This window comes from Phalacrocorax aristotelis, chromosome 2 (genome assembly GCF_949628215.1).
Source record: "Phalacrocorax aristotelis chromosome 2, bGulAri2.1, whole genome shotgun sequence".
Classification (NCBI taxonomy): domain Eukaryota; kingdom Metazoa; phylum Chordata; class Aves; order Suliformes; family Phalacrocoracidae; genus Phalacrocorax; species Phalacrocorax aristotelis.
The window spans coordinates 4,005,168-4,032,728 of record NC_134277.1 but is presented as its reverse complement, the minus strand read 5'-3'; the positions used below and the strand labels follow the sequence as shown (position 1 = coordinate 4,032,728).

General features: G+C 45.2%; 1 protein-coding gene across 1 annotated transcript in view; it reads left to right on the top strand.

Annotated features, from left to right (window-relative positions):
* The first annotated feature begins 6,312 nt into the window (after nucleotides 1–6,312).
* The window catches only part of VIPR1 (vasoactive intestinal peptide receptor 1), a 117,271-nt gene continuing 96,022 nt past the window's right edge, over nucleotides 6,313–27,561 (top strand). Inside the window, exon 1 of the mRNA XM_075082209.1 lies at nucleotides 6,313–6,479. Coding sequence (XP_074938310.1) covers nucleotides 6,423–6,479 — 57 coding nt within the window. The 5' untranslated portion in view covers nucleotides 6,313–6,422. The remainder of the gene's footprint in view (nucleotides 6,480–27,561) is intronic.

The window sequence follows — 27,561 nt, the reverse complement described above, 5'->3', positions numbered from 1 at the left end:
AGCTGCGAGGAGACCTTATTGTGGCCTCCCAGTGCTTAAAGGGGGCTGTAGGAAGGGTGGGGGCGACCCCTTTAGCAAGGCCTATTGTGACAGGACAAGGGGTGATGGTTTTAAACTAAAGTAGGGGAGATTTAGACTGGATATAAGGAAGTAACTGTTTACAGTGAGGGTGGTGAAACCCTGGCCCAGGTTGCCCAGAGAGGTGGCCGATGCCCCATCCCTGGAAACACCCAAGGCCAGGCTGGCCGGGGCTCTGAGCGACCTGATGTGGTTGCAGATGTCCCTGCTCACGGCAGGGGGTTGGACTGGATGGCCTCGAAAGGTCCCTTCCAACCCAAACCATCTGTGATTCTGTGATTATGCCCATAGTACTTCCAGCCAAAGAGTGGTTAGTACTCAAAGCTCATAACTTTTAAAAGGACAATACCTTGTTTGTATAGTATTCAGCCAGAAAATACTGAGAGCAGGCCAGGAAAGTGTGTTGTAATCTATAACCTATCACAGTGACAGTGCTGCCTCCCTCAGTCTGAGCCCACCTTCTGTATCTTGTATTTTACTAATACCATAAACGTGACAGAGTAAAACCTTTTTCTTCAATGTTAGTACAGCACGGTGTAATCCTGACCCACAACTGCATGCTGCAGGCAATGAAAAAATACAGATATCAAAATGAATAGTAATCGTTAATAGCCTCATAACGTATCACTGCTTGAGTATATTCAGAGAAGTAGACCTCTAGATGGTAAAAAACGCAAGAAAATCCCATGGATATGATAAGATTCAATATGGTATTATATGGCTGATTTACACCAGCTGAAAGTCTGGCCCTTCCCAGTATTTTTGACTTGTGCAATTGCTCGTGTGGAACCATCAAATCAAATATGGTTTTCGTACGTTGAGTCTCATCATTCATTCACTGAAAAAACTGGTTAGTATTTCAGTTGTTTTAACTTCTCTGGTTTTGGTAGTTCTATGTAAGCTATAAAAGGGGTTCACAATATATATTTTATGGACTGTTCATAAAGCTGACAACTGTACACAAATACATTAGCTCGTTTCAGTTTTAGCACCTTGTTTGTCTTTCCTCACTTTGAAAGCTTTTTCACCATAACATAATATCTCCCTGTACACACATTAAATAGTTTTTATTGAAGTGCCATGGCTGGGATTCTTAACTTCTTTTGCTGGGCTTGATACGGAGTAATCTGAATTGTGAATGGTGAGAACAGAGATAATTCAGGTTCAACTGGACGTTTGAAGCCTTAGCTACACTGAATGAAACCTCATCAGCTGTTTACAATTGCCAAGGAAGTCATCAGCAAAAAGGTTTTAGGAATATAGGCTGACTGCAAGCGGTGACTGTTGATGTCTACCTACGAACGCCTGCATTTGTCATAAGAAATCCCTTTACGGTCAGTGAACACCTAGTCAGTGTAGTCAATAGAGTCCAGGGCACAACTCTTTTGATCTGAAAGGGTGCAAAACAGATTAGTTAAAATGTGCTCAGGTGGCAATATTTAAAATCTAAACACCCACAATTAAATAAACTGAATCCATCAGCTGAGCTTAGAAGGGACCGATAAAGCCCATACTCATGCATCTCTCGGTTATCGTATTTCATTCAGCTGCCCAGTCCTGAGCCCATCTTCCTTAGAGGCATCCAGTGATTATGCAAAAACACAGGGGTGGAGAACACTAAATGGAGTTTGCTAGGACCATTAATCACCTCCATTAATTTGAGGGAGTGGGAGGTCTCATCCCTCTTTCAAAATTCCCTGCTTTCAATTAACAGCCATTGCCTTATGCTATCTTCATTTTTTTTTTTTTTTCTACTGGTGTCATTTAGTGCCCAACATCATCTCATGAAGCTGCTTAAATTTAAATAACTCACCTGCCAAATTCCATTTATAAACTGGAGAATGAAATATTTTACATTCTCCATTCCTGGTGTTGCTCTGTGGACTGGATTTTGCTCTGAATTAAGAAAGGTATTAAGAACTTTCTTGTTGCAATTAAAGACTTGGAAAGTAACTGTGACCAAATGTCCCAGCACGTTTACAGACAAGATGTCCTCCTGCATCTGATCAGTCGGTCGTACCTGCAGGCACCTGTACTTCTTGGCACAAATGGGTGCACCTTTCAATGTAACTTCATTTTGAAAAACAGGTTTCTAAATGAATATATTCATTATGACATTGGAGTAGGAGACTGCACTGGGTAAATATTTGGAGTAAATTGAGAGCTCTCTCTGCATAGCAGTGGAATGGTGCTGGTTAAACCAGCTCAAGTCCTGGTCCAATTCATTGATAATAAATTAGCGGAGACCTATAAAAAGAAATCCAGGGGGAGAGCTGGACCAAAAAAATACCTTAGATCCACCAAACCTGGAAGCCTTCCTCTACTGACTGATAAATAAGGAGACCTAAAGCACAGAAACCACCAACTGTTTATGCTACATTTTGCAAATAATGGAGTCATGTAGGTGGATGTAATTGTTCTGTTTGGAAAACAACACAGTGAATGTTTTCTCGTCTCTAATCCCAATGCAAATAATACATAGAAATATATTTCACAGTTTGTTTACGGAACGTGATGTTATTACTTTATTTAAATACAGTTACAAAGTGGAAAGCAGAACAGATGCACTGTGCTGGGTTTGGAGAGAAAGCTGGGGGAACATAACCCCGACGGCTCAGAACAGCAAATCCAGCCTTCAGCGAACTGCCGCATGAATCAGCTCTCAAATATTGTCCTTCTAGACACTGCTGTTAATAGCCTTTGTATTTCTGATTGCCAGGGGCAGAGAAGAAAGAAACACAGAAACGAAACACCCCAGTTGCTTTTATTTACTGCTACTATTAGTATTCACCAAAATGTCTTATATTCATATGATATTATCCCAAGCAATGTCCACAAAGATAAGCCATTTATTATGATGGATTCCTCAGTTGAGATGTCAATTATCTTTAAGGAAGAAGGTTAAATAATGGAAATGAGGTAAGGCAGCCACAGAGAAGATGCACTAGCCCAAGACAGTGATGACTGAAATAATTGTGCTGCTACTGACGTGAAGAGGAATTAGATCTTGAGTTGCTTCTTGAATTGTTCATGACTCAGATGAGAAAAAAATGCTTCCTAGTCTGCGGCATCAGTCTCTTAGCAAAGAACCTGTTCAACACCAAGCAGCTACTGCCCTCCCAACCTCACATCACAGTCCTGAAGCTCAGTAAAAGCTTTCGCAGAGATATGTAGACATGTCTAATGGAAACCCAGCGGGGCGAGTACCAACCTCCCAGCAGCACAGCAAACTGGAAGCTGAACTTCAGCATAGTTTACCGGAAAGTGAAGCACATGAGCAAAATCTCATACAACAAATCTAATTTATTTACACAAAGATAGGCTCAAAACAGAACCACCCTTTCTGGGAAACACATCTTGATATTATAATGCATCAGGAAGCCAGCTTAATACTGAGAAATGCTCCTGTCCCCACCCACCTAAGGCTAAAAATAAAGGTTTAAACTATGACAGTCACTATGCCGCTCCAGAAAACCACAGTGCACCAACGTATTTGATCCTTCTGGCTCCCGTCCTTGTCCCAGAGAGGATACACAGGGTCAAGAACAGGTACAGAAGAGGGCAAGAAGGATGCCGAATGTATGGCACAGGCTCCAGGCCAGAGAGCGTAGGATTTTTCAACCTGCAAAAGAGGGACTGATACAAAATCTTACGCCACGTGGAGAAGGGAATGTGGGTTAGCTGGCAGTGTAAGATTTGGGGGCATGGGATGAAATGAGCAGGAGGGGGGTTCAAATCAAACACAAGGGCTGCCCCCAGCACCATGGAGTTCACTTGATGCCTACAGGACATCAGGCTAGCCAGACCTACATCCGGCCCCGTCCATGGGGCGATACGTACCATTCGACAGCGGTTGAGACCTTTCCCGTAAAATCACTGTCACGAGACACAAAACCTTCTCTGCAAAGAGCAACATCTGCCAATACCTTCACCTCTCCTCCCCCCAGGGGAAATCTGTCTTTAACAGGCCACTTAAAAGCATTCAGGCTGCATGCATAAATGAAATAAGCAAACATAAAGTGGCTATTATTAGCGGCGAGATGCAGTGACCAGGTAATCAGCCCTTCCCCTGTCATTTCATGATCCGAACTGAGTTTTGTATAGCTTTGTTGCCTGTTCAAATCGTAGTACAACTAATTGATGTAATTAACACCTTGTCCCTCTTTTTACACTGGCAATTATAAGCCACCTCCAGGCCTATGATGAGAAACAAGAGATAGGACTAGGAATTTTCATATTAAATGCAAAAGAAAAGGGAAAAAAAAGCCTTTCAGAAACTAATAAAAGCGCAGGCCTTTCCATAAAGGGCAAAGGGGGGATAAAAGATACTGAACTGGTTTTTCTCACCCTTTGCATCTTATCTTTAGGAAGTGAATGTTTTAATGATCTGTTAACAAGAGCTGTAAACTGGATATAACTTTAGTATTTTAACCTATCAAGCCCTTTTACTAAAAATGACAGGTTTCCTGGTCGTGTCAATAAATTGAACAGCCTGTAATTAGGGACCTGTCTTCAGGGCCTCCCAAATAAGAGGATTTTGTTTTCTCTCCTCAGCAGGTGGTTTAAAAGACAACAGATCTGTCCATCTGTTTGAGCTTGAAAATCTAGCAGGATTGGGGAGAAAAGAACAGCAAGGAGTTTATTATTTTTCTTATTGTTACCTTTATTTATGGGGCTTGTTTGGGTTTTCACACTAAAGCAAGGCTATACCCTGTGGGTCCTCTTGAGTTGAAAAGAGCATTGCCCTTAATATGCAATGAAATGTTCCACATGGTGCTGGAGAGGGGAGGGATTTCCACATTTGCATGAAAAATGCAGGTCAGTCTGGTCTTGAGCTGTTCTTCCAAAATGAGAAATCCAGAGGTGTCGTGTCACTGACCGGCACCTGGGAAATTTTCTGTTTCTGGGGAGGAGGACAGAGACAGGACATACAGATTCACTGAATCACCTGGGATTTGCAAACTTTGGTCCACCTAACCCCTTCCAACCAAGCAGCTATTTCAGAGGAAGCCAAATGCCCAAACCAACCAGTCCTCTCCTTTCCCAGCAGTGCTGGGTCACTTTCCCAGCACAGCTCAGCCCGCTTGCAGAGCTCATGGCAATGCCTGGGGCATCGCCTGTGTCTCTAACCACTGCCCCTACTAACAAGACCGTTTCCCATCAGCCTCCTCAGTGTCTCTCAGGGCTGAACACAGCAGGGAGCCCCAGGCTCTGCAAAGAGGTGAGATGCTTTTGCACTGTGGGCTGTGGTTCTGCGAGGCTCTCGCCCTGGAGCTGGAGGAACCCCATAGTGACTGCATCAGCTGGTGGGTGAAAAATGAAAATCAAGCTTTGCTGCATTCTTCAGCCTTGGTTTCTTTCCTGTTAATTAGAATTATTTTTAAAATTAAAAAAAAAAAAGGCAAAAAAAAAAAGAGGAAGAAAAGAAAGATGAAAAGGAGAGAAATTAATGAAGGAAGTAAAAAGGAAAGGAAAAAAGAAAAGAAAAAAGGAAAATAAAAAAGGGGGAAAGAGAAGCAGAAAAGAGAGGGAAGGGTGAAAAGGTGTAAAAAGTGGGCAAGGGGTAAAGAGAGAGGAAATAGTGAAAATAGGGAAAAAGAAGGAAAAGGAAAAAAAATAAAGGAGAAGGGGGAAAGGGAAAGAAGGGGAAAAGAAAAAAGAAAGATGGTGAAAGGGAAACAAGGCAAAAAGGGAAAAGGGATGAAAAGAGGGAAACAGTGAAAAGGAAAAATGGGAAATAGGAGAGAAAGGTTGAAGAAAGGGGGAAGAGTTGAAAAAGAGGAAGAGCAAAAGAATGGAAAATGGGAAAGAACAGGGAAAAAGGAAGGAAAAAATGGAAAGGGAGAAAAGGAGGGAAGGAAAAGGGAAAGGGCAAAAGGGAGAATGGAATGGGGAAGAAGGAAAAACAGGAGAAAGCGAGAGAAAAGAAGAAAAAGGAGGAAGAGGCAAAAGAAAGGAAAATGAATAAAGGGGAAATGAAGAAGGGGCAAAAGGAAGAGGGAGGGAGAAAATGGCTGTGGGGGGAAGGAGAAGGGCCGAGGGGACCCCCCGAAGCGCTGCCTCCCCGGCGGCACCTGGGGCGGGGAGGGCGGGAGGCGGTGCCGCCCCGCCCCGCGCAGGGAAGGCGGCCGGGGGCGGGGGCGCGGAGCGGAGGGGTGCGGTGCTGTCCCCTCCCTCCTTCCCTCCCATCCCTCCCTCCATCCCTCCCATCTCTCCCTCCCTCCATCCCTCCCTCCGTCCGTCCGTGGATGCGCTGAGCCGGGAGCGGAGCGCCGCGCCGCCCTGCCCGCAGCCGCCGGGCCCTGGCGGGGCGGGGGGTCCTGCGCCCCTCTGGAGCGGGCAGCATGGGGGACGCGGTCCTGCGTGTCGTGGTGCCGCTGCTCGGCTGCCTCCTCTCCGCGGTGAGTGCTCCCGCGGCGCGGCGGCGGGACCCGGCGGGGCTGAGCCCCGCGCCCGCCCTGCCGGGGTTCCCCCGGTGTCCCCCCCGCCCTTCGGTCGGCTAAGCCTCGGGCAAACTTTGGGCAACTTTGAAAGCGCTGTTGGTTTAAGGCAGGTGTATCTTTGCTGGCTTTCCTCCCCCCCCCCCCCCCCCCCCCCCGATCATCTAGAAACTAGCAATCGCTTGATTTTCTTTTTGTTCAAGGTATGCTTCCTCTTCGGGAGCGAGCGGGTCTCCTGAGCTGGAGTAATTCACTTCGAGATTTTAGTGTTTTATTTCAGGTCTCGCTCTTGGTTTCACTGTCATTCAGGTTTGCAGCCTGGCTTTCGGTCTGCTTTGGTTTCTGTTCGGGAGCTTGACTGTTCGGTGCAAAGCTCCCCCCCCCCCCCCAAAAAAAAAACCAACTGGGGATAACGCGATGACATTTCCCAGAGGCGGTTCAGCGGCTGGGCAGGGGGCTCTCGGATGGGACCATCCTCTGGGTGAAGAACAGCCACCCATGAGAAGTTCGGCAAAGCGCTGCTCTCTGACACTTAAACTGCACGTGGATGCGCTGTTTGAGGAAAGAAGCTGGGAGCAAAAGGAGGTGTTTTGTGGCCGCTGCGTCCTTTCTGCTTATAATTTCCACGCTTGCAGGTCCCTGATTGGGGCAGTGCTGCTCCCTCCCCCACCGCAGATGGCTCGTAGCACAGTGTAGAATTAGCGAACGGGATTGTTTCTCCTGGCGATGTGTCCGTGTGCGCACACGCGCCCGCGTGCATGCAAAAAGCTAATTCTTTGTGCAAACAGCGCGGATACGGGGTTCCGCACATCTCACCGGCGCTTTGTGCTTGCGGCTTGTTTCCTTGCAGCATAAGATTTCTAGTGAGACCATTCGGTTTTGTTCAGCGGGCTGGGGTGGTGGTGGTGGGGGGGTGGGTGGGTTGGGTGCCGGCTCTGGCTGAGTTTCCCTCTTACTTCTAATCTTCTCCCACGCTTGTTTTCTCTCTTTGGGAGATGGTGTTGCCTCGCCAGCATCCTGTCGGGTTGGGTGAGGTTGCCCACAGAAACTAGGTTGTGCCACCACTACTTGGTTGCAAGTTGCTTGTTTGCTCTGCTCGGCTGGTGGCAGTGGTTCAGTGGAAGCTGATCCAGCAGATTCAGACCAACCAAGCCAAGCCTCAGAGAGTGGAAGGTAGCCCAGATTTGGCACTGTACTACACGTCTCTCCTTTCCTTTCCACTTGTCCCTTAAGAAATGATTCCAATGGACTTATTTTGATTTTTTTTGGCTGTCACCGCGAGCCACCCAGCCATCTGCATCACCAAAGACTTTCTTTGAAGACGAACACGCTGGGAAAATGGATTAAAGTATTTTAAAAATGGCCAGGCAATTAGTTCCTGTAATTCTACAGACTTTGCTTTAGGGAAAATCCAAAATAGCTCATGTCTGGGGCTGGAGCTGGGGAAATGAGAAGGGGGCAGCGCTCCCATCAGCTGTTGGAGCGGTTTCAACTCCTGCTTCCACTAAAGCCCATGGCAAAAATCCCATTTTTTAAACATTGTTGGCATGAGGACGTCCTCTGGGGCCAGATCCCGCAGAGTTAAGTCACATCATCTGCTGAAGTTCAACATGCAAGTGGTGGTAGGATCGGGTCCTTACACTGGGGCCCTTGGGTTGATCGTTGCTATCAATAAGCACAAACTCCTAAAGTTTTGGGACGACAGCAAGGCACAGCCTAGGTGCAATCCAAGGGCCTGTACTGGTTCCTTTTCAACCCTTTTATTATCTTGTTTCATACTTTATCTCACTTCCTTGCTCTTGGTTTAGTGGAATCATCAGCTGCTTTCGCATTCTTATGTTATGTTCGTGTTCCTGAGACCCGGTTCGTACTAGTGGGTTAGAGGTGCGCATGCTCCTTATCAGAGCTGGTCTGCAAGGTGACTAATACTGAAGTGCCTCAATGCTAGAGAAAATCCCAGTTGGTTTTGATTCTCAGTTTAAACCTGGGATTCGCCGCTCATTTTGAAAGCCAAGGTAACTGCAATTCTCACAGCCTGGCTCCGGGACCTCTGATGGCTCAGCAGAGCTTTTGTTCTTGTATTTTACTGTGATAATTTTTATTGGCATGCCCTTGGAAAAACTTTGAACGACGGCGATTGGCTGATCGAGAAGCTCAGTGCTATAAAACTGTTGCAGCCAGGTCGTTTCTAATTGCTGTTATAAACTTTCACCTCGGCCTCTCACGATCTACAAACGTGGAAAAAAGGAAATTGGGCAAATGTCATGTGCTGTCACTCACCAGACCAGGCTCACCGGAGACCTGCCTCCTGCAACCGTCATCTTTTAACATTTTGAAGAAAAGTGCTAAAGGTGGTGGTGGTGGGCGCGTGGTGTAAATCCAGAGTAATCCCTATTAGGGTCTAGTGGGTCGTTTTACCTTTTTAGGGGTGTAACTAAGATAATCTGGCCCAGAGAGGTACAAGTTGGACTATTTTTTTTTCAGTGCATGTCTCATAAATGAGATGTGGATAATTCAAGCAGTTGGTAGATTCCACATGCCTTCAGACTGCAAGCTTGTTAAATTAGCCAAATCTGCCCAGCTGGTGTAATTTGTGCTTTTCTTTAGAGTTTTATTCTGCTCCAGCCATGAAGTAAAGGCATGATGGAAAGGAATAAAAACCTAGGATGTGATCCTTTACAAGTCCAAGTGTAACTGCTGAAAACAGGATCATTGTAAAAAATCAGTTCAATTTAAGCTCGTGGGACAACCACTTCAGCTGTATCTGCATCTCTTTCGTCCTGACATTGACTGAGCAGTTAAATACATTTAAACCAAAATAATCAATGTTTTTGGCACAGAGGCGAGCTACTCGCTAGAATCCTCTAGCCTAATTCCCGCATCCAACACAATCCTTTAGCAAAGGCAACTTGTGTTTAACAAAGGCCTTGCCACAAAACCTCAGTGTGTTACTGGGTGTACGATTATTTAAATTTGCACATGTATAAATGCATGACTGACTTTATTTAAAGCCAGCTAGGAGAACCAGTTGCCCAACCCTGTATCTGGGTAGCTTGGAAAGTCTCATTGCCTCTCTGTAACACTGAAAGTTTTCAGATTACGTATTTTCAGCAGTACATGTATTTTAGAAGTTTTTATTTAGGGCATAACAAAACAAAAGAGCAAAATAGGCCAAAAAAAACCCCCCACCCCGGGATCTGAGGGGGAAAAGTCTTACGTGGAATATTTAAGGCTGTTTCCAACAGCGCATTACTCCAGCCCACCAGCATGTCAGGGGGGGGATTCACACCATAATTATCACACCCCCCTTCAGCTGAGAGGTCTGTCTTCAGCAGGAAAACTCCAGAGAACCAGCCAGGAGGGGAATCGGGATGTATCGTAAGAGGCGATGAGTCCACCAGGGTGTTTTTTAAAAAGAGGGATAGTTGCCAAATATTCAGCGTCAGGAGGCAGATGGGACCATGGACAGAGAAAGCTGCCTGGCTTGTGAACTTGGGTGTGTTGTGTCTGTTGTTTCCTTTTCTCCCCTTTTTACCGTGCTTTTAAAATACTGATCCAAACTCCTGCCTGCTGTAATATCAGCAGTGGTGCGACAGCCAGAGGGCTGCACCAGATAAAAATGCAAAGTAAGGTGTGCTGCGTTCTGTGCTAAGTCTGTCCGGTGCTGACTTGTGAGGCTGCTGTGACGTTTTTCTCCTTGTTTTCGTTGTTTCGTAGTGGCATGACTTTGCTGAGTGGTGTTTGTCTCTTCCCACTTGAATATCCGAGGAGGGCTGATGGTAGTTGGTGGACGCAAAGCAGGGAGGTGCTCTGCATGTTATGCAGATGGGCAACTGGGCCATGAGTGAGTCATGGGACCCGTGTCATGAAAGAGGTGTTTCAGCTCTCCCGAGGCACCAACTGCGAGGCTGCCTTGGAAATGGCAAATATACAGAGTTTCTATTATTTTCTTTGGGGCGGGGAGTAGCTTTTTCCCTTTACCAGATGGTCTCCATCAGAAACAAGTGGAAAGAGTGGTATCTTGTTGAAATCAATCTTCTATTTGCTGCATCATATGCTGACTTATTCTGGTAGGACTGGGAAGTTACCTGGTATTTGACTTAGCTTGTAGACACAAATCTTTGTTGGACATGGAGAAGAGAGGGAAGAGGGATGGGAAGGATGTCTCCCTGTTCAGCATCAAGTGTCCTATTTATTGGCAGTCTGAGAAGGTCACCAGACACTGTATAGATCAATAAGACCTAAGACTAGATGGGGGTTTTTTTTAAGTAAGTCAGACCTGAGCGCACTTGAAGGAGGTTTGTCACACTCTTCATGGCATCAGCGGCTCAAGTTCAGGAAAGGAGTCAAATTACCTGTGCAGAATCAAAACTGCTACTCAAGTTTTGATGAGGAGCGGGACTTGGCTTGGTTTTATGAGCACAGTAGGTCACGTCCTGCCCTCAGATCAAGTCAGCACAAGTGTGGCGGTGTCATTTCACTGCTGCGAGTGGGATTGCTGCTGCATCACGCTGGCTCAGTGGAAATGGATATTTGGCTTTCCAATGCCTGGGAAATGTTGCGTGATTAAATATAGCCCCATTCTCTGGTCTCACCAACTTTCTCTGTTCCGTACTGGAAAGAAGAGGAAAGTCCTTTGTAAGAACCAAAATCTAGGAAATGCAGCCAGGAAAAAATCCTTAGTTGTGGGCCAAAAACTTAGGCAAAATGGGTCGGAGGTGCCTGGATACTCCAGAGCAGGAGGCGCTTGAGTTCTGGCCCCACAGGTGGGATGAAGAGCATGGAAGGACAGACAGACAGGCAGGTCAGAAGCTCCCGCTCCCTCCATGACACTTGCTGAGCCTGCCTGTGCCATGGCACTGATTTGCCCTCCTGCCCCATGCAGCCAGGCAGGGTTTCCCTCAGTGAGTGCTGAGCACTTGCCATTTCACTGCTCCCTCCCTTCCACGCTCCCAGATGTTTTCCAGAAATCACAAGCTCATACAGCTCCATTTGGGTGGGAACTGAGCCAAGAGGGGAGATGTCCTTGCCTCTGGAAATGATATCCTACAGGGCTGCAGGGGAAGAAAAATCAGACCCTTCGTTTTGAGGTATGAGAGGGGCAGGGAAGAGATACCAGCCGTCAGACTGGCCTCCATCCAGAGCTAACACAGCTAACGCCGTGATAGGGAGGTCCTGCGCATGGCTGGGGAAGGCTGGTCACCAGCTGAGTGGTGGTCTTGTCACAGTTCCCTTTTGGAGCAACCTGACGCTTGCTGGGCTTCATACCTGACCACCAGGGATTTCTCTGGGATGATTCATTTCTCAGGGCAGGATTTTCACCTTTCACGTTACAGGACCCATGACGCAGAGACAGTTCACTCATTAGTACTCAAAGTGCCTTGGGGAGGGTTTGAGAAGAAGATGGGCTCCCTGAAGCCACCGATTGCTGAATGCTCCCTGCATCATTGTGCAGCCCTTTTATTTGTTGAATGAGGCCATACCAGACTTCTTCAGCACTGGGTTTTTAGAAACACCTAAAGGCTTCTGGACATGTAAATAAAACCACAAAGTTTCCTCCCGATAAGAATGTTAATAAAATACCAAGATTTCCTGTCCTGAAACTTCAGCTTTATTAGAAGCATCTACTGGCTATTAGCTTTGCTACAAATCACTTTTAAACTGCTTAGCCTCATGCATAAAGCCTAATGAGGGAAGAGCTATAATAGCAAGAGCACTTATGTTTAATAATTGCCAATCTGCACAAATATAAATAGCCTATGTGAACACGGCTTGACCTGCTGGAAACAAGCAGGTAAGGCTAAGAGGCGGAAGCGGGTGCGATATTTCTTTGCTGTTACAGTCCTTGCCTCCGATACTCTTTCCCCCACTCATCCATCAGGCGTGCGGATGCAAGGCAGATGCGGTGCCCTGAAGTCGGTGCAGCCCTGGTATGAAGTTAGCGAGGGTAACGTCAGAACTCAGTCCAGTAATTTTTAGATGGTTTCTTTATAAAGTGAATTTGTGCACAGGGATATGTGTTGTGGGTTGCTTAAGGCTGGAAAACACACATTAGTGCTGCTTTACTGGTGGTTTATTGTGCCAGATTTTATCTACAGCACTAACTTTTTTATATATATAGTATTTCCAGGACTTAAAGACTTATTTTAGCTTCTGAGCTGTGCATGAATTTTAGAGAACCTGATGTACTTTACTTTAACAAAGTCACTTTTCCAGTCAACTGAAACTGTGGATGTTAACAGCCTTAAACTCCTCTATTAGTCACATTAGGTAGATTTCTCACCCTCAGGGCAGTCACTAACCGTTTCACTGTTTGCACTGCTGGGAGATGGAGATTTACACTTCTGCCGTTTGCATCTAAATTCAAGTGTTAGAACTGAATTGGGATAATTTTCTAATTCAAAACCAAATCGGGATTATTTTCTGATGCATTTCACTAGTGGGCTGGACAACAAACATGGTGATGTTTCGATAAACTCTTCTGGGCGTCATGACTTGGCTTCATTGATTTGCATTGATTTAAAGTGGAGAAGAGACCACAGGACCTGAGTATAGAAGCCCCAGCTCTCTGCTTGCTGAGCCACCATCCGCATGATCCCCTTCTTGCTTTCGCAGCAACCTCAGGGACGTTCCTACTCCTGACAGTCAGTTGGGAAGCTGAGTAGAAGCTCCACATTTTTTTAACCTTCATCCTTGTGGAATTGCATCTCATCAAGAGGGAAAAGGAAAAATAAAGCTATTTAAATACAGTTCTTGTCTGGAGGGGGAAATATCAATGCTATGTGTCTCCTTTGTAAAGCTGAAACGTAGTGGGTGTCTTTTAAAAAGATGTTTCTTCAGGGCTCCAACCTTGATTCTGTGTTTAACAGATGTTTCAATTAATACCTGGTGATCTGTAGCATCACAACCAACATCTAAGCAGTGAGTGTCTCCAGGGCCCTTATAAATGTCATTGTCTATCACAGCTAATCAGTCTGGAAGCTTCCTTGCAGGTGACCTCGGCGTGGGATTCACCTTGCAGATTAGGACACCTACATTTTGGCATTTCTTTGTGGGTGTCTACGTGTGATCCAGATGGTCTGAGCTCCTGTTGTGGTCGGCAGTGTTGTAAGGCTCCCGTCAGCTGCCTGCTCTCAGGCCATTTGAGATGTAGGAAAAGACCCTGTTGTCCCACATCATCCCTGTCTGGAGGGCGAAGCCCCCGTAGATGCTCTGTTATCTGCCAGCCCCACGTGGATGCTGTGAACACAGAAAATAACCTTATTTCAGATGGCACCACGTACCTCTGTTATGCACCTTTCTGAACCCTCATTGACTACAGTGGCAGTTCAGTCACCCTCAGGTAGACACCTACATTTAGAGATCTTAAGCTGCAATCTGAATCCCTCCCCAGGTTTCTCTTGTGTTGTGTAGGAATGAAAAAGAAGAAAACCTGCTCATGCTGAGCTCTTCCCTGTGGCCTGCTTTATTCATTACTGAAAAGCAGCTTTTATGTCATATTTCCTAAGTGGCCAGGCTGCTGCAGTTCGAACTTTAAGGAAGGTATCTCTTTGCAAAGCAAAAAGGAAACAAAATTAAATATACTGGATGTGATGCCCACCCCTCCCCAAAAAACCCAGCTGTAACAGCTCTCTGCATTTGCAACAGAGTGAAAAGCTGCTTCAGCACTGACACTCAGCATTTTTATGCACTCAGCTTGGAAACAGCCAGAATCCAAATCCTGCTGGAGATTATACCTCTTCCACCTTTATTTTACTGTAGCCAAATTCAACTTATTTTACGTGAATGTAGTGATTATTTTTTATAGCCTTTTTCCCATTACAGACCCCAAGCCATTTATCAGGGGAGGGATGAACCCCTTTAGAAAGTTCATCCCATTCGTGGCTATGTGGGACATATGTATTGCTGCTGCTTTTATTTTTAGGTTTGTTTTTTTTTTAAGTAGCCTTTCACAGCCCTCAGGAGTGTGCTGAGCAGAGATTAAACCCCACTGCTCTGGCAGATGTGCTCTCTTGCAGAGGGAGGGAGTGAATGAGATCCTCCCCAGGACCCTTCAGCCCTTGCTCGAAGGAAAACCGCTCAGCCGTGGAGCTGCGGCAGCACTAGCTGATGTGGTTGCCTGTGTCCTGCTGCTAAAGCCACTTCACCCTCTTTGCCATCAGCGATTGGGCTCAATCCTGAACTGTGCCCAGTATTTCTTGGCTGCTTTTCCCCTGTAATTTGGGACGATTCAGCAAGGAATACAAAGGGAAGTGGCTGCTTTCTTCCCCGTGCTGAGTCCTGCCATGTGCTGGGAGCTCCACAGAGGGGTGATGGATCCCTGCTACCAGCCGTGTGCTGGCTGGTCACCCCTTTGGGATTCGCTCCCTGGGGAGGTCGCAGGGGTTCCCCATCGCCCCGGGGTCATTTCAAAGCAGGGTTTAAGTCCAAAAGAGCCTGCATTGAAACAAGCCACTTGTTTCCTGTAATGTCTGCATCCATCTATTTGGTTATTTTTCATTTTCACCCCGGCTCTTGAGCATAATTAGGCTTTTCCAGCTTTTTTTCCACAACAGAACCAGGTTTTCTTTTTGCTTGACATACTCGAAGGCAGAGAAAAAAAGCTGCTGCTGAGACGGTTCCCAGCTTCACAGGGCACCGAAAGGAGGCCAAGCACTACATGAAGAATTACCAATGTGCTCAAGTGTCGACGGCTAGGCTGCTTGCATTTTTTGGGAGAATGACATTAAACACGGCTGCAGAGCTGTGTGGGTCTCAGCTATGCCGTGCACTTAATTCTAGTCCTGCAACGATTCCTCTCAAAGAAATTTCCCACCCCTTCTGTTTCGCTCTGCTCGCTGACTCTCGTTGTACAGTTCCCTTTTTGCACAGTTTCTATGTGCAAAACTTCTTTCGCCTTCTGGAGCTGGCGCTTTGCGGTTGGGAGTGTTTTTGAGCACAGGAATTCTTGCTCTTTCGCCCTCTCCACAAAATTTCTTTTGTAGCACCGTGTTTTTTGGCAAAATGAGTCTTTGTTCCTCTTTGACCCGCTCTCTCCTCCCTCCCCTGGGAAGTCATACACGTTTCAGCAAACAGTATGTCAAAGGCTTATCTTCAGGCTGTTTGTGTACAATGCAGATGAGGCAAGGTTTGTCAAGAGAAATACAAGCTTATATTGGAACAACAGAAATATATACATTTTATAGATATATAATTTTACATAAATATGCATGCATATATATATACACACACAATAAAAATAACTATTTTCAGGCATGGCAATACTTCCTGAGGTCTGAAAGAGAAACAAGGCTGAGTAGCAATTGTTCTGGGTTTAGCCTGAAGATGTTGGTCATTGGGACAACATGAAAGAAGAGTGTGCTGCCTGGAAAGAACGGCTCACTGCAAAACCATCGCTACCATGCTTCTGTGTTATAGACCTACAACGTTATCTCCAAAAGCCAAGCCCACAAATTAACATTCATGGTTCTGCTGGGCGTTTAAAAACCTGGGACTCAGTGGAGACATTGATTTTTATGACATGCCGCAGTTTTCTTCATGTCTCACCACCTGCTAGTTTCTTGCCGTCACAGAGGTGATAACTCTTGCCCACGCCTGCAGTCCTACAAGGGCTGATGGTCCTACCAGCTCCTCCTTGGCTAAGTGATTCATCTGCTCCGCAGGTGCTAATTACAGGTTTTTTTTGTCTTCTGTAATTAACTAACTTGTCTAAACTCAGAACAGTTATTTCAGACCTATGCATATCCTGAAGTTTCCTGAGTGTGTTTCAGAGTTAAAGAGCTTCAAAAGCTCCTTTTTCTCCTCTCTAGCTCTAGTAGTCAGTCTGATAAAAAAACCTGTTATGTTCCATGTATCAGCAGTCGGTCATGGCTATAACAGCACTTAATAAAACTGTGGTGTGAGGTGTTGCTTTTAGAGATCCATTTGTCTTGGCACCTAGTTCTTTTGGAGACAGTAGGCTGGATGTCAGTGGGTGAAGTTGTGCTGGAAGTGCATGATCTACACTATAATTAAATTTGCATGCCATGAGGAAGAGACTCATAATGTTGGCATGTGTATTTGTGCCTTCTATCTTGACTGTTGTTTTCATTTGGATCTTACAAGCTTGGGGATATAAGGCAGGAACAACCTTGCTGTCTCCTTGAGGTCTCTGCCAACATAGGGCTCCTATAATATTTGTACGGTTATTTACCTTCAACTTCTTAAAGTTCACTTTTTTGCTGTGCTCCTTTGACTGGGAAGCTGTTCCCAGAGCCAGGCAGCTCTGGTGGTTAAACTGTGTTAGCTAAGCCCTGATGGTTTTGTAGATGGAAAGGAAATTAAAAATTGGACCTTGCTGCCTTGGCTTTACTTGACCTGAGCCTCAGAAATGTCTTAAGGGACTAATAAGCATCTGGAAATATTTTTAAACCTAGCTATAAAGCTGAAGCTTTGGTTGTCTGTTCAAATTTTTTTGCTATATATCATTGTTACAGGGAGATAAAACACAGCCAGGATTTATTGAAGGGACATCTTCCAGAAACACTGAATTCTGTTGTGGAAGAATAGCTAAGTGAAGGGCTGAGTAAAGTTTGCGGTTTTCTGAAGGAAAGACACCTAGTGTGCTCGACAGCACTATATTTACTCTTTGGAAAAAGAGATGCAGAAGAGTCCAAGCGGCCGTTGCAAGCTGTGGTGGAGGCCTCGGGGACCGGCCAGGACCTGTGATCCCAGTATGGTATCTGTCTGGGGATGTGGTGAGGGCTGGGATGAGGGAGAGGAGGAGGTTATAGAACCGTATGGAAGGGCAGCTGGGAGCGATGGGCAAGAGAAACATGAGGGCAGCAGCCATGAACTCCAGCTGCAAAAAGGTTAAGAACCACAGCCTTTAGGCAGACCAGCTGTGGAACAATCCCACACTTGAGCTGAATCTCTTGTGCAGGCTGATCGCTGGCTCTGCTGATCCTGCTTGGATCGCTGCTGTCTAGAAGCATCCCAGAGCGGCAGCACTCCGAGGGACAGCCTGTGCTGGGAATGCTGAGCAGCCTACTGTAGCTGTCTCTCCTCTACTGCCTTTTCCCAGTACGTTTTTTCTCTGCATATTGCTCTGATAGTATATTTCTCCTCCTGTTCCTCTCTGCTGCAGATCTGACAGGATTTGTTATTGCACAACCGAAATCATCATCATAATAAAACAGCAACTGTGTCTTTGATTCGGGCTTGCTTTCTTCCCCACTACGGGACTGCTGAAAAGTCAAGTCTCTGTTTCTAGAAGGGGTATTAAAATGCTTGGCAGGTTGGTGCCCCTCTACTTCATAATTATTTGTTCTCTGCCAGTTCACCACTCAAGTTTCCTGGGCTGTCAGCTCTGGAAACAAGTATTAAATATATATTGCAGCCTTGGGAGGAGAGCCCAACCAGTCAGAGTACAATACACCTAAAAATAAATGCTTATTTCCCTTGCAGAGTAGCCTGGGGAGAAGTACAGGCAAGGAACAGCCTCCACTGAGGTAACCATGAGTAGAAGGAGATGAACCAGCAAATTCAGCTGCAGCTGGAGAGGGGCGATGGTTCAGGCACAGGATGAAGCTGAGGACCTCTTAGTTCGGTCCCAGGCTCTGTAAATGAACTTTGTGCTAGGGGTGGTCTTGCAGCTGAATGCCTAAAACCCAATCCAGAAATGAGAAAAATATACTTCCTTTACTTGCCCTTTGCTTACTTCTTTCCACTTTTGTCTGCCTACTTCATAAATACTTCGTAATTAGTGTTTGGCTGATTAGCCTTGCAAATCGATGTCATGGGGTTGGTGCGGTTACCCCCTGCACGTGCACTTGTGATAACCGGGGAATGGAAGCATCTTCTGCAGTGAAGGGCTAGTGCTGGTGCTGGAGCGTTTGTACGCTTGATGGGATTGAATTGGCTGGGTGTGGGAAGGTTTGTAGCAGTGAGGGGTGTGAGATGTGAAAACAGCCTGCCAAGAGCAGCACTGAGAGCCAGAAAAACGGCTTCTTTTGTGAAGGAGGTTGGCCCATTTCTGAAAGAGATGTGTTGTCTGTCACAGGGACTGCCTCAGAAGAAGCTTCCTGTATGATGTGTATCTTATTCAGCTGCTGTGCAGGGAGAGCAATTGGTGTGATACTGTTCACAGTGCACTGCTGGCCCTCCTGCCTTAGGAAAAATTTAGTAAGGCAAAACCACTGTTAGTAGGAGGAAGGCATGATCTCAGTAAGGATCTACTTGTCAATGCAAGAATGGGAGGCTGACCGGGCTTGGAGACGCATCCATATTTGGCTTTGAGGCTGGTGAGAGTAGGGGATGGAAAGAGATCATCTTGGAAAGCTACTGGTTCATTGAGAGATGGGCAGCATCTCTTTAGGGTCTCATATAGTCCCGCCAGTTCTCCACTGGGAAGGTTCCACCAATGATGCCTCTCTTGGCAATCTTCTCTTTGGTCTCTGTTTTTTTGAAGGTACATTTGGGCACACTGCAAGATGTGTTCCTGTTGCAGGAAGCTCAAAGCCAACTGTCACACTCTGTGTGTGACAGGGGTCACTGCTCTCTCCCAGCTTTACTCCTTGTTCTGCGACATCCATCCACAGACTCGGGCCGTCCTGTGCCAGTCAAGAGTTTCATCATTCAGGCTGTCATGGGGATCATGGCCATGAAGGGAAAGAAGTGTTTTGTTAGGGAGGAGAGACAGGGAAAGGTTTTCACCAGGATGACCCTGGCAATAAGCTCAGCATTCAGCCGGGGGCTGGGTTGACAATCCCAGCACAGTGTTTCGCAGAGCAGATGTGGTCTGTTTCTTGTAAATCTTTTATTTCAGTGGGGAGGGGGATTAATATTTTTGATTGCTCTCATACAAGCAATAGGGAGTTCCCAGATCCTTCACACTGTGCTAAAATAACAACAGCGAGTTTAAAAAAGGTGCATCTCTCCAGAAAAACATAAGGTCAGCCATCTCCATCTGCACATGCACAGGGACATGAGCTGCTTACACAGGGTGAGCAATGAGGTGAGAGGGAGAGAAATTTAAAATCTATATCATACATCGACAGTGAGGTCTACAGTGAGGAAACCATTATACTTCTATGCAGCTCACCCCATTAGTGGCTGCCGCTGACCTCTGAGTGAGAGGTGTGTGGTTACTCTGAAACAAGATTTAATTAATCCTGAGGCCAAGATATAGAGGATTTTAACTGATCTCTTCACATTAGATCTTGCTGACCATTTGTATTCCAAATGTATTTTCCTTAACAAAAAAACATAATCTTTTATTTGAGGAATACTTTTAGGAAGGTGGGTGGTTTTGCTTGTAAAGTTGCAGGGCGTGAGGGAGATATTTGTCCTTGGGGATTTTTAATTCTTGATTGATGGGGAAGAAAAAATAGAATCGCTTTTCCCTTTTTTTCTTCTCATCAAGAAACTTGAAACGTTCACAAGTTCTGAGTTATTTTTCTTGACAGAAGAATGAATAAATTAAAAAATGTGCTTTTTATGGGTTGTTTTTAAACTTTCTTTTTCAGGCCAGAAAATGGCCAGAATGTGCCATACCTTTAAATGGCAGCACATCTGTTTCTTGGAAGGAAGGAAATTTCACTGTCCCGATAAGCATGTTGAAAGATTGACATGCTCAGAGGAGGGTTAATGACCTTTATTTTACATCATAGATCAGATAGCGGAAGAGTTTCAGATTTGAAAGCTGTTGGGTCAGAACTATTAGTTTGAAGCATATTAAGTCGTAGAGTCTGGGGATCTCTAACTGACTTCAACAGCAGCATATTTAATCAGGGAAGAAAATTCCAGGCCTGGAAGTAGAATATTGCACTAAGTCTAGATTTTAAAGATATTTAAGAATCTAGGAAGGTCCTGACCATTGAGGTAAGGGTTTTGGTGTCCCATGAGGAGTGTATTAGTGGGTTATCCCCAAGTTATCTTTTCCTGCAAAAGGGTGGCATTTAAATGGTGTGACTGAAAGCACATGTCAGCATCAGGAGGGAGTGGGCAGGAGGAGCTGCAAGGGGAAAACTGGATTTTCTTCATTATATGGGAGACACTTGAGATCAATGTGTCTGTTCTTGGGTTTGTCAGGGAGATGGTTATCCTCCTCTACTCTGCCCTAGTGAGGTCACATCTGGGGTGCTGCAACCAGTTCTGGAAATCCCCAGTTCAAGAAGGACAGGGAACTGCTCCAGCAAGTCCAGCAGAGAGCTACGAAGATTATAAGGGGACTGGAGCATCTCCCTGGTGAGGAAAGGCTGAGAAAGCTGGGCTTGTTCAGCCTGGGGAAGACTATGGGGGGATTTCATCAATGCCTATAAATATCTGAAGGGTGGGTGTCAAGGGGATGGGACCGGGCTCTTTTCAGTGGTGCCCAACGCCAGGCCAAGGGGCCACGGGCACAAGCTGGAACACGGGAAGTTCCACCTGAACATGAGGACAAACCCCTTCCCTATGCGGGTGCCTGAGCAGGGGAACAGGCTGCCCAGAGAGGCTGTGGGGTCCCTTCCCTGGAGACATTCACCCCCCGCCTGGACGCGGCCCTGTGCCCCTGCTCTGGGGGTGCCTGCTCCAGCAGGCGTGGGATGGGATGTCTCCAGAGGTCCCTTCCAACCCGTACCAGTCTGTGATCCTGTGATTTCAGCCTCTGTAATCCAGCACCTTGTGGCTGCAATGGTCTTACTGGAGCTAAAATTAGAGTAACTTTCCCAACTGAAGTAGTATCTGCTCTCCTTTCTGTCTGTAAAGAAAATGCAGCTGGGTTCCTGTGATAGTGCTGTTCCGATGAAAAGTCCCATAGGATTGTTGCAAAGAGCATGGGTTCAAGACCTCAGTTCTAGCATCTGCCTCAACATCCCTTTCCCTAGCAGGAGCTGGCACTGAAAACAGAAAGATAAAAGCATGCAGGCGCTTGGTCACATATTCATTCAGCCATAGGAATTTAACTAATAATTGTGCTTGGGAAAATCCTATCCTGCAGTTACCATCCTCAGCCAGAATAAATCAGCTTAGCTTCGCTGACGTTAACATTGCTGTGCCGTGTTGTCTGAGAATCTGACTGTGAGTTTAATGCTTGTGAAAATTGTTATGGGAGTAACCCCAGAAGGCTAAAACCTAAATGTGGCACAGGCAACAGCAGTCTTCCCTGTGGCCCAGAGCCTGTGGCACATGAGATATTCCTCAGGGAACACCTCAAGGTGGGTGGGTGGGTGCCATAGCTTGTATGACCCAATCTTGCCTATATCACACCCTGTGAATTTTGTTGTCACCATATGGAGAGGCCTCCAGCAAAATAACCTGACTCTGGCAACAAGCCTGAGTGATAGTGCTTGTGGAAAAAATTAAATGTATAGAGATTCTGTGCTTCCATAGGGAATTTCCAGGTCTCAGCAAATTAAAACAAGAGTGAACCCCATGAGGTTCAGCTGCAGAGAGGGAGCTTTTGCATGCACCTTTTTGTCTAGACTTTCTGTCCTATATGACTTTTTCTGATCTATAAATAGGGTGAGGAGAGCTCATGTGGAGGGGTCTCCAAAGGGTTACACAAGGTTTAGCAGAATGACTTTACTGCACAGCCTGACTGGAGAACGGGGATCAGAATACCAGAGGTTTGCACGTTTCTTTTGTAATCAGTTAAGTGTTCTCACTCTGATAAGCAAAGTATGATTTTAATTAAAAAGCCATTCCAGCTGGATTTAATTTTTATGCCAGTGAAGAGGCAAATTACTGTGGATATAAAGAGGAAAAAAAAAAGATGGTCTTCTCATTCCAAAGAGTTTTAATCCATAGTGGCTTAGAGTCCAGGTCAAGGCTGGTTTCCTTACTCCTTGGAAGAAGTGTGATTTTTTTTTTTTTCCCCTCACATCTCCTCAGCAAAAGGAGCAGTAAGATATCCCTGCTTTGACTCCATGTATTTTTCAGTTAAGGAGTTAATTGTGCCATCCCAGGGGGCTGTGTCACTCGGGGAGCCAGCCTTAACTTTTGTCGCCTTTTAAACAAAGGCTTTTCAGAGAAGAGCTGTACGTTTTGATGTCCTCTGATTCTGAGGAAAGCACTTCCCCCTATTTTCTCTGTCCCTTTCACATACTGTATTTAATTTTGTGGAGCAAAAATGAGCTGGTACTGGGCTAAATCTAGAGGACGTTTAGCCAAGTTTAGTAGAAAATGGGTGTACACCTAGGAAAAAATAAAGACGTTCTTCTGTTCACTTACATTGTTTGGTCTTATCTGGTCATGCTATTTAGCTGTGGCATGAGATGCTGCTGTCAAATGACTCTAGTAATAGCTGTCCGATTGCAACTTACGTTACCAAGGATATGAATGACACATATCTTTCCCAAAGGCTGATGTACAAAAAGAGAGGCTGGACCAGAAATGCAGCAAGGTGATAGCTATAAACACCATCCAGAACTCTCAAAGGTCTTGCTGATTTATTTTTTTAAAGTTCTTTAAATTTAATTTATTCACCCGCAAGAGTATTTCCAGTCCATATAATCACCACTATAGTCTGGAGTGTCGCTGTAAATAAATGTGGCAGGATCACTGAGTTTCATTGTCCTAAAACACTTTGCAAGGCTCAGTTTTGGATGTGTAGCTGGACAGGCGTGCTGGGAGCGCACAGCAGTGGATGGCTTCTTGCCCAGGTTGGGAAAGCTGTGGAGGAAGAGCGCTCCCTCCTCGCCTGCAGTCTTGTAACCATGTTACATGTAATCATGTAATCAGTTACGAGTGACAGTAAATACAGCAATGATTACTGGAATAATAGGATTTCTATTAAAATATATGCCTTGTAATAAGGTACTAAGATTTGATTTTAGGCTTTGTTGCTTCTTGCCTTTCCTCACCCTGTGCCACTGCTGTCTCTTCTGTGTGATTCCCTTGATCCCGAGTGTGGGAATTTAGGAATGAAATGAAGAGACAAAGCCACATTTCCACTCTTAGAGAAGTCACTTTCCCTTAGAAATACTCCTTTCTTGATAAACCTATGAGGGATGCACAAGGAGCAGCTGTATCCCAGTGCCAGTTTTTCTGTGATTTAAAAGCATTCCAGTTTTGTGTTATGTCAAAGTGCCATAAATCCTCATGTACAGATAGCAGTCCTCAGTAAAGTGTGCTGGACTGGGAAAGGGATGTTCTGGGCAGAAAGCAACCCCTTGAGGCAGGAAACCCAGTTCAAGGAAGTTAATGGCAAGAACCAGTTGATGGTGAACACAGTTTTTTATTGCAGTGAGCAGGCACAGGCTGCTGAACAGATTATCGTCATATTTCACTTGTCTAGCTGGTAGACTGTGGAGCTGAGAAGAGCTTCTTAAGGACTCCTGTCCTCACACATGATGCCTATTGGCATTAGCCTTCACTGCCTTGTCTGGAAGATCTTCCCTAGCTGGAGCAACCTCTGCCACGGCAGTATAAGCTTGTGCCACTGAGGCGCATTTTCAGCTCTGACCATAGATGAGCCTCAGGGAAAAAGTTAAACTCTTCACAGGAAGAGTAAAGCAATTGGGTTGTGAAATCCCAGTACTGCAGATGTGTTCTGGGTCTGCGTTCCCAGATTAACACAGATGAATCTGATAAGCCATGTACAGCACAACCCTCCTTTATATGGATGGAGCACCTAAGATAGCAAGTGGGCTGAAATGCTGTCCCACAGTACATTTGCAGTCACAGGAATTGCACAATCCATTTGTTTTCATTAGGTGAAGTAAGTCCAAATAGTTCATAATTGGCAGATGCATCCAGAGTTCACTGTGTCCCCGGCTCAGCACTGCAAGTCTGGGCTTGTAGGGTCCAGCAAACCGAGAACGGATGACATGGATCTTCTTGCTTTGAAGACCAGAAGGTAGGAAAGAAAACAATGGGACAGCTCCTTCGTTCAAGACGGATTTCTTTCTCCCATACACTGGAACAGAGGAAGATGTTATGCAAAGCTAGACTACCAGCGTCCTTCATCCCTTAGTAAAACTGGATGCAGACCCTCCTTTTGTCCCGTAAAAATGTCCCTAGGGTGGGACTGGTTTGCAGATGAAGGCTCCTACCTCTAGTCATTCCATTATCGTCACTGGAGCTTTGAGGTTTGATTTAGCTGCCCACGGGTAGGCCCTTGCACCATTTCAGATAGCTTAGGGCTCCCAGGTGCCTGTGCAGAGGGCACAGGTCTCCAATACCCCCTTTCTCAAACCAGCCAGCCCATGTGCTGTCCCAGCTCTGCTCAAATACTTCATGTGGGACTGGGCAGCACACTTCAGACAAATGAATTCTGCCTTGAGTTGTGTCTGTGTCTGTTTGTGCATGCACGGAGACCAGCTCAACGTCACCAGCCTGCACTGGTGTAATACCAATAGCTGCTTTTGGCAACCCCAAAAGCTAAGGAAGCAAAACCAGCAGAAAACTCATGAGACAATTCTGAAAATGTTGACGTTCTTATTTATTTGTCTCCTGGATCACAGATGTTTGGTACCTTTCTTTTCTGTGCAGTCAAGATGACTAGAAACCTGCTGCTGCTGCTTGTGCATTGGCTGGGATGCACTTACTGTGCCAGGACAAAGGGAAAATACTGCAAGTTTCCTGATTAAACCTTGGAATTGGCAGCACCCAGTGGCTCCGGCAGTATCAATATGATTTTGCTTTGTCTCTTCTTCCTTCATGGTACGGATATTTAGACCTTGATCGGGCCTTTTCTAACAAAAAAGTGTTAATCAAAAAGGAATGCCCTTAAGGTAGAGTTTGTAAGGACTTCTGTGCAGCATATCCTGCTCTTAAAGTTCAGAACATTATTGGAACTTCATTATTTAATATGTTTTTTCCAAACGTATATCAGCAAGAGCAAGTGGGCTTCCATGATTAGAGGCCAGCAGCTATTTGAGAAAATCCAAGTGGAATGTAATGTCTCAGTGCCCGGGCCAAGATCTGACATCAGAAACCCAGGAAGTCTGTGCAGTTGTAGCTATATTAAGATTAGAGTAATCCCTGATGGGAAGGGTAGATTATTTTATTTGGCAAGTTATTGAAAGCAACAAATTTTCACCAGTTACCTCCAGTAAATTGCATCCAACAACCTGTTTCTGATAAAGCACAACTCGCACTTTGTTGAGCTCTTCTTTCCAGGAGCTGAGAAGGACAACTCAGCCCATCTGTTTCCCCTTGCCCAAACTATTAATCTAGGTACACTGGAGAGAGTTATGAATTTGTATAGGTTTCTGCTTTGCATCCCATTGCACCTTTCTCTGCTAGATTGAATTGCCTTGCAGTAGGGTACCTCTGAAGACATGCAACACCTGGTTGAGTTGCCTAAACATAGGTGCCCAGTGTCTGCTGAGATAACCTTATTGTGAGGGTATCCAGGTCTTGCTCCAGAAGGATGCAGAGCTCCTCTAATTGCTTTTATGCTTCCTTTCCACACCCTCCCTTGGTCTATTTTGCCCTTTTAAAATGCGGGACATTAGTATCACAGCACAGTTCTTCCGAATACCACGTAGAAAAGGACTATTATCTTCTTGTTCTTCCTTGCTGTTCAGTTTATACAGCAAACAGTTGTGTTAGCCTTTTCTCAGCAGCACGTACTGGGAGTTCATGATGAATTATTTACCTCTTTTAATCCCCAAATCCTCTGCCACATTACTACTTTTCCAGAATTCAGGCTGCCGTACTGGAGGTCTGTGCTGAATCTGTTCTTTCTTGAGTGCAGCTCTTGCATTTGGCTGTATTCAAATAGACCTTCTCAGCCAGATATTATAAGTGCTCTTAGGTGCAAGTTATCCAGGCCTGCTGATTTTAAGTGTTTATCTCTTGTAGATGTTGTTTAACATTTGCATTTGTTACTAATGGACTGGAAAAAGCTTCATCATCATCATCACAGACACACACGTTGCCCTGCTGCTTTCCAAATACAGATCAAAATCACACATTGAGCTTTCCTCTACTGGCCTGTACCATTTTTTAAGATTTTGTTTGTTGTAATGCTTTTGTTTAAAAAAAAAACACAACAAAACAAAACCCAAAACCAACAAACCAAACAAAAAACTGCTGAAAAGAGTAACTTCTCATTAATCTCTTATCCTTACCAGCTGCAGATTTTTCCTGATGTCTTGAGGTTCCCATATAATGCTTCTAAGCTTCATGATACATAATTTATATTTCTTCATCTATATTTCTCTTCCGTTTAGTAAATATTGTTGGGTTTGAGTTGTTTTATTTTCACTCCTGATTCCCCTTTTTAATTCATAATTGAACTGAGATGAGGTTTTACTCAAAGTTAATCATTTGGATTGGAAAATCATGCTTGGCTTGATTCATTATCTTTCTGTCCACTTGGCCTGTCCTTCCAGAAGAACCATGACCTGTCTCACAGCACTGTGCAAATAGGGCAACCAGGGGCCAGTGGTGAACGAGGTCTGGTCATCATGAGGCTGGTTCCCAGCCATCAGGAGGAGAAGGTTATGTATGAGGTAGGAAACACAGATCGCAAGAGGAGTGAAGACAGGTTTTATTATAGAAGCATGAATTGGGGGTCAGTGGAGACAATTTAATGGGGTACCACAACATGCTGGAGTTGCTTTCTGGAAATTAGAGATCAGAGATCAGAGGTGAGAAAAAGATAACATCTTCTTAATGACATCCTTCTGAAAGCGTAGTTATATGTCTCTTGAAAAGGTATGAAGGATCAACAGAGAAGAGCACGTAAGTGCAGTGATCCATTTGCTACAATAGTTTACTCAAAAATCAAATTTTAATAAACATTATAATCAGCGCAGTGACATTTCCCACAGTTCAGGGAGAGGATCTGAGAGGGGAACTTCATTTAATGGGGAGTTAGTTTTAACGTTGTTATGAACAATTTAAGTGCTGTTTCATTCACAGTTTTATGGTTAGTACAGTTAATAATACCAGAGAAGAAAAAGAAACATGCCTTATATTAAACTCAGCTGTCAGTAAGTAGAATACATGCAAATGGGGATCTCCTGTTTGGTATTATTGTTTCTAGAGACAGGTCTGTGTTTATATTCCTATTCATGTGACTTGGATGGCAAGCTTAAAAACCTGGCTGGCTTTTGTCAGTTAATATTTT